We start from the raw sequence: 7,703 nt of genomic DNA, 5'->3' as shown, positions 1-7,703 counted from the left end.
TTGTAAAGAACCCACCTGTCAATGCCGGAGGCGTGGGTTCGATCCCTGGGTCTGATCCTGCGTCGGGAAGATCCCCTGGAGGAGGGCAAGGCAACCCACTCCAGTGTTCTTGCCTGGGAAATCCCATGGACAGAGGAGCCTGGCAGACTACAATCTATGGGGTTGCAAAGAGCTGGACATGACTGAGCATATGCGCACACACCCTTGTCTTCAGAGCATCTGACAAAGTAAAATCATCACACACATGTTGTTTCGCAAGGCAAATGTGTAAGCAGAGTTGTAAGCAGCTTCGTTTATTCGAGTAAATAGCTTGTAAATAAATCATTGGTAAACATTACAAAATTAAATACATTTTCAAAAGCTTGCCAGTATACATAAAATTCACAAACATAGTTCTTTTAAAAAATAAAATATGTTCAGAGCACCCTTGATATAAAATGCCTGACCCCTGTCCTCTGACACCTAGGGCCACCTAGAGACACCTTACAGTGGCAGGGAGGGTTCTATGGGAGGCAGTGGGGGCTTCCTGGAGGACACCAAGTTTCTACTCTGACCTTTGACCCCATCCACATCCAGCTGCATTTTGATCCTTCTCCAAGGAGCCAGTATAGAACTGAGAGGGGCTCAGCAGGTGCCCCAGGCTCAGCTCCAAGCAAGGGGATCGGATTGGGGTGCACAATTAGGGCCAGAGTCCTCACCATAAGCCACTGAGAGAAGCCAGAAAGGAAATCTCTACCACACTTCAAACCAGCCAATGCTCCTGCATCGACTTTCTCCAGAGGAGCTGAGGTTTTCTCAGTTGTACACCTGCTCATCTCTCAGCTCACCCGCTCAGGTCTGATGCCCCCCAGGCACAGAAGTGACCAGATCTACTTCTAAGGAGGAAGATATTGAATCTGCTCTCTTCCTCATGACCTGCTTTCATGGAGAGAGAATAATATATGGTATTTGGTAGAAAGCACAGAATGAATTGCTACACGGCGCTTTCTGGTTCCACCGCCAAACACCCCTCAGATAGTACGAACGTTTCTCGAGAAATTCCAATAGTCATTCAAAGAAAGGGTTCAGAAAACCTTAAAATACCACAAATGAGGCAATAAGTACATGACCTGGCGAAGCGTCCCGATTAACAGAATAATACAAAGTCTATAAATTAAGCCCTTGACCAACTCCACATTGTTGTAGTGTAGCTCATAAAATAACGGATACACTGAGTTCTTTTCACTTTGGTGCAGAAAGTGAACATTGGAGGTCTCCAGCACTCACATGAAAAAGACCTAGTGGCCTCGTAAAAACACACGTGCCTTGACCTCCAATAAAAGGATGACCACAAGTTTATTCCATCCGTGTGAAATAAAACTCACATCCACATTTTAACTTAGTTGCCTGTAGATATATACAAGAAATTCGACCTTTGTGTCAAATGTACAACTCAAGAAAAAAGAATTACCAAACTAGCTGTAAGAAAACCACCATCCCTGTATCATTAGGTCCTTAACATCTGGTTTCTCCAAGAAGATGCTGCCTGGTCCAGCCCCTCCTTGCATATCTGCCTGATTTGATGCTCTCTGGTTGGGCTGAAGCCGGAGTCTGTGATATCTTTGCTATTAAAATATTACACCAACCAAACTTTAAAAACCAAAAAAGGAACACTCTTGAATAAATGTCTAATAGATACCACCCCTCCCCACCCCCAAAAAAGTTGCTCATAAGGACAACAGTTCTTTAAGAAAAGTCTTCGTAAAGTCCAAATTCCTTCCTGGGTCTCCAGCAGAGTTCCACCTGGGCTGGAATTATACAGCCTTCTTCTGTGGGGGGCTCAACTTCCTCATGCCTCTTATCCGAGAGAGCAGCTCCTTGATGAACTCCTAAAAGAGATCAGAAGTTATTATGAGAGAGTCACACTATTCAAATAAGGGTTTAAAGTCTGCTTGAAGTCACTGATGTCAACTGCAGCTAACCTTAATTGATGAGGTTGGTTGGGTGTGTTAACCCAACTGGCACAGTATAGGACATTTTTAAACAAATGAAGATACTTAAATTTCTCACCATCCTGCCTTCTCACTGCTGTACTCTCTTTAGAGAGAAAACCAAGCTGCCTTCACTCATTGACATCATCTACTTTGCCCCTGAAGGCCTATAAGGTTTAGATCAATGCTTCACAAACTTCACTAATAACACTTGCCTACAAATCACCAGGGAAATGTGTGGATTCTGAATGAATAAGTCTGGTTGGGGCTGAATATTTTGCATTTCCAACTGGCCACCAAATGATGCCAGCATTAGTCTTTGAACCTCACTTGAAATAGCTAAACTAGACCCGTGGTTTTCAAACCTGAGTCCGCATCAAATCACAGGTGGGGAAGGAGGGCTTATTAAATAAACTCCAGAGTGATGGGCCCACCACCCACCCCCCAGAGTTTCTGATTCAGTAGATACAGGCTGTGGCCTGAGAACTTGCATTTCTGAAAAGCTTCCAGGTGATACCTACGCTTCTGGTCTCAGGATCTTACTGAGAACCATAGGTCTAGATCGTAATAGAAGTCTCTTGACTTTTATGGACTGCAAATCACAGTTTGAAAAGAAAAACAAGACACATTTATATTTATAACCCAGTACATATAAAAATATATCTGAAATAAAAACTTAAAGAATGAACACTTACTATATGCCACACACTTTTTTATTCCACTCAAATTTCATTTAAAACATAATACTGGGGAAGAACCACTAAAATGATGTTGTGACTATTGGATCAGAACCCAAAGAACAATCTAGAATAGTTCTCACATTAAGCCATTAGCAATCTTTCCTTGTTGCCTCATGTATTAAAGTTTCTGGCTACTAAATAAGTCGCATTTATTAGATAACAATTACTTTGTCTTCTTTTTCTAGATTTGTTGAAACAAAGCTGACAGACTTTCTGATCAGCAAGGGACAGCCAGTGAGCGACAGAACTGTGCAAAGCAGGGACATCCCGGAGCAAACACGTTAAGGAGACTTCCTTTCCTTTAAGACCTCTGAAAAACACCTCTCAGACAATCACCCACCAATTACAACCCCCAGCCATAGCTCCCAGACTAAATGGTTCCTGTGCTTCTATCCAGCTCTAAAACATAATATGCTTAAACAGTTAATATATGATGAGCTGCCATGATTTCTTTTTTAATAATCTTTTTGCTAATATGAAAGTTACATGTGCTTTTTCTAGAAAACCTAGAAAATATAAACCAACAACAATTACTCCTCAGAACAAACCACTATTAACATATTTTCTTCTATGGAAATTATTTTTACCCAATTGATTATAAACATATCCTTTATTTGCACATAGCACTATGTGTGTGTGCTAGTCACTCAGTCATGTCCAACTCTTTGTGACCCCATGGACTCTGACTCCAGCCTGCTAGGCTCCTTTGTCCATGGAATTCTCCAGGTAAGAATACTGGAGTGGGTAGCCATTCCCTTCTCCAGGGGATCTTCCCAACCCAGGGATCGAACCTGGGTCTCCTGCTTTGCAGGCAGATTCTCTATAACATGAGTTACCAGGAAAGCCCACACTTAGCATTATGTCAAGTCTTTTTCCCACAAATTAGCCTTTTTAAAAATTAATTTTAATAGTTATACAGTTCTACAATCTGCTTAATTCCTCCATCACTGGATATTTGGTTGGTTTCTGGCTTTTCAAAAATATAAACAATGCCACAATTAACATCTTTGTGTATAAATCTCTGTATACAATTTGGATTATTCCCTTTGGAGAGCTAGTCCATAGTAGGTCAAAGGACATAAACATTTTAATCACCACCATTTCTGAACTTGGACAGAAGACATAAATATGGGTATGACTAGCACTGATTTAATGGCTTTCAACTAAAAACAAAAACAAACGAAAAACCCTAAAAATCTTGTGATCTATAGTTATAGCAACCGAGTAAACAGAGATGCAAGACTGAGACAAAAGCTTCACATGAAAATACAACTCTTACTATGTGTAAGATACTTTCTATTCTACTCCATTTTGAAAAAAAATACAGATTAAGATCACTTAATGGTTACCACCCATAGTTTGTAAACACAGGGATCTAGACCAAGGTTATTCAATACATTAACCTGTAACCACATGTGGCTATTTCAATTTAAACTAATTAAAATAAATAAAAATTAAAATTCACTTCCTTGGTCACACAAGCCACATTTCAAATACTCAGTTGCCATATATATTAAACTAGCTAATGGTTATTATATTGAACAATAGGATTTTTCCATCATCTCAGAAAATTCTATTGAACTGCTCAAGATGACAATACTTGGAATCACAAAACTAGATGCGAAAACCTTGGAGGAAAGTATAAATAGAGAGGAAAAAATGGCCAAACACCAAGGTCAGAGGCCCTCTAACAAGTGAGATCTGGCAAAGGCTTGGCGCCAGCAAAGGACACTGAGAAAGAGGAACCAGTGAAATTGGGGGAAACTCAAAAAAATGTTCTGGTTTTTCTTTTAAAATTTTTTTAAAAATTGAAGTATAGTTGATTCACAATATTGTAAAGAAAGTGGTGGTTAAGAAGCCAAAAGAAGGAATTGCTGATGAGAGATTAAGTCAAAGGCAAAGATATTGAATGAGGCAAGAAAGGGGCCATTGTGTCCTGGAGGAGAGAAATTTTAATAGAATGGTTGGGATGGAAGCTCTCAACACTAAAAGGACCCCAGGGACTTTTTTTGTAAACAGCTTCACTAAAATATAATTGACACGCCACAAAATACAGTTGATGTATGCGACTACTATGAGTGTACCATCTGCACAATGAGGATAATGGACATATCCAATACCTCCAGCTGAGTTTCCATTTTCCTTGATAATCCTCCCCTCCTACCCCAATTCCTCCTGCCCCAGGAAAACACTGATCTGTTTTCTGTCATTCTAGATTCGTTTGCATTTTCTAGGAGTTTTCTATAAATACAACTTTAACACTCTATACTTTTTAGTCTGGCTTCTTTAGCTTAGCAAAACTATTTTGACTCACTAGAAAAGACTCTGATGCTGGGAGGGATTGGGGGCAGGGGGAGAAGGAGATGACAGAGAATGAGATGGCTGGATGGCATCAGCAACTCGATGGACATGAGTTTGAGTGAACTCTGGGAGTTGGTGATGGACAGGGAGGCCTGGCGTGCTGTGATTCATGGGGTTGCAGAGAGTCGGACACGACTGAGCGACTGAACTGAACTGAATACTGCTGCATGTATTAATAGTTTATTCCTACTTTGTTGCCAATTGGCATACCACTTTAGAGAAGTATCACAATTTGTTTACTTAGTCACCTGTTGATGGAAATTTGAGTTATTCCCACTTTGGGGCTATTATGGATAAAGATGCTTAAAAACATAAACGTTAGAGAGAGTGTGGAGAAAAAGGAATCCCCTTGCACTGTTAGTGGGAATGTAAACTGATACAGCCAGTGTGGAGAACAGTATGAAGATTTCTTTAAAAACTAGCAGTAAAACTACCATGTGATCCAACAATACCACTACTAGGCATATAGCCTGAGGAAGCCATAACCGAAAAAGACACATGTACCCCCAGTGTTCACTGCAGCACTCTTTACTATAGCTAGGACATGGAAACAACCTAGATGTTCATCAATAGATGAATGGATAAAGAAGTTTTGGTATATATATATACAATGAAACATTACTCAGCCATAAAAAGGGATGCATTTGAGTCAGCTCTGATGGGGTTGATGAACCTAGAGCCTATTATATAGAGTGAAATAAGTCAGAAAGAGAAAAACAAATATCATACATTAACACATATATATAGAATCTAGAATGATGGTACTGATAAACTTATCTGCAGAGCAGCAATGGTGATGCAGACATAGAGAAGACTTATGGACATGGTGGGGGAAGGAGAGGGAGGAATGAATTGAAAGAGTAACATTGAAACATTGCAGTCCCTTGGACTGCAAGGAGATCAAACCAGTCCATCCTAAAGGAAATCATTCCTGAATATTCATTGGAAAGACTGATGCTGAAGTTGAAACTCCAATACTTTGGCCACCTGATGCAAAGAACCGACTCATTGGAAAAGATCCTGACACTGGGAAAGATTGAAGGCAGGAGAAGAAGGGGATGAGATGGTTGGATGGCATCACCGGTTGGATGGACATGAGTTTGAGCAAGCTCCAGGAGTTGGTGATGGACAGGGAAGCCTGACATGCTGCAGTCCACGGCGGGGTTACAAAGAGTTGGACACGACTAAGCGACTGAACTGAACTGAACATTGAAACATATACAGTACCATATGTAAAATAGATAGCCAGTGGGAATTTGCTGTATGAAGCTGGGAGTTCAAATCCAGTGCTCTGTGACAACCTAGAGGGGTGGGAGGGGTGGGAGGTGGAAAGAGAGGTTCAAGAGGGAGGGGACATATGTATACCTATGGCTGATTCATGTTGCTATATGGCAGAAACTAACACAATATTGTAAAGCAATTTAAAAAATAGAAAACTACACAAATCATAAAAAAAAAGTTGCTAAAAACATCATGTGCAAGTCTTTGTATGAAACATGCTTCCACTTATTTGGGGTAAATACCTAGAAGTAGAACAGCTGAGGCACTGATCTATTTATGTGTCTATCCTTATACAAATAAGGAAAGTGTAGATTTTTATAATAAGTCTTAAAATCAGGTAATGTTAATCAGCCAAATTTATTAATCTTTTTCAAAACTATTCTAGGTCCTTTAAATTTCCTTAATAATTTTAGAATTGTTTTGCTTGTAAATGCCTACCAATAAAAACCGGCTGGGTTTTCATTGAGATTGCATTAAATCTATAGATCAATTTGGAGAGAACTGACATCTTAACAATAATAAATCTTCTCACCCATGAAAATGGTATACCTCTGTACCCATTTAAGTCTTGTTTAAGCAACATTTTTGGTTTTTAGTGTACAAATATTACACATCTCTGTCAGATTTATTCCTAAATATTTAATATTATTGATGTTATTATGAGTGGTGTGGATTTATTTCCATTTTGATTGTTGCCAGTATATAGAAATACAATAGATTTTTATATATTTATCTTGTATCCTGCAAGCTTGCTGAACTCATTATTTCTGGTAACTTTTGGGTACACTCTTGGATTTTCTACATAGACAATCACACTGTCTGTGAATAAAGACAGCCTAAGTGAATAGCGGAAGAGGGGATAAATATGTTACAGTATGTTGTAACATAATAATGTTGTTGCCTTCTTTGGGAAAGACCAGTGTTTGTGGTGCTTACATTCACTTGAGACTCCAAACAACTTGATTTGGGGAGAGAAGAGGAGCCTCACCTAACTTCTTTGCAGTAAACACTTAGTATCTGGGCAGTCTTTATTTGGCAAGGAGAGTTGGTAAGTGAGTAACACACTATTTTAGGAAGATAAACCTAAATGCTTAAAATGTTAAATTTTGGAATTATTTAACTCTTAAACGTCAGCAACGTCTTGTTGCCAAGATGCCCACTGAAATTTATAAGGAGTTCCAGAAGACACTTGAGTGGGGGTAGAGAGACACATGAGACCATAAAACAATATAGTCTCCTGGCCTGGGAGGCCCAGAGACCTTTCCAGGTTTCCTATGACGTGAAGACACCATGACTAAGACACTAGCCTTTTCTTTCCTTTTTTTAAAACCATTCTCAGATAAACAGTAGG

The 7,703-nt window shown here is 39.5% G+C and overlaps 1 protein-coding gene across 3 annotated transcripts in view; it reads right to left on the bottom strand.

Annotated features, from left to right (window-relative positions):
- Positions 1–268: 268 nt before the first annotated feature.
- The window catches only part of PPP1R14C (protein phosphatase 1 regulatory inhibitor subunit 14C), a 124,577-nt gene continuing 117,142 nt past the window's right edge, over positions 269–7,703 (bottom strand). For all 3 annotated transcript variants that reach the window (XM_055432802.2, XM_088840823.1, XM_055432800.2), the window contains one exon: positions 269–1,868. In XM_055432802.2, the coding sequence (XP_055288777.2) occupies positions 1,794–1,868 (75 nt within the window). In that variant the 3' untranslated portion in view covers positions 269–1,793. The remainder of the gene's footprint in view (positions 1,869–7,703) is intronic.

The sequence above is a fragment of the Moschus berezovskii genome, chromosome 10 (assembly GCF_049115385.1).
Source record: "Moschus berezovskii isolate FMDL1 chromosome 10, NW_MosBer_1.0, whole genome shotgun sequence".
NCBI lineage: Eukaryota > Metazoa > Chordata > Mammalia > Artiodactyla > Moschidae > Moschus > Moschus berezovskii.
Note: the sequence above shows the minus strand (reverse complement) of the source record. Positions and strands in the feature narration are given on the sequence as shown.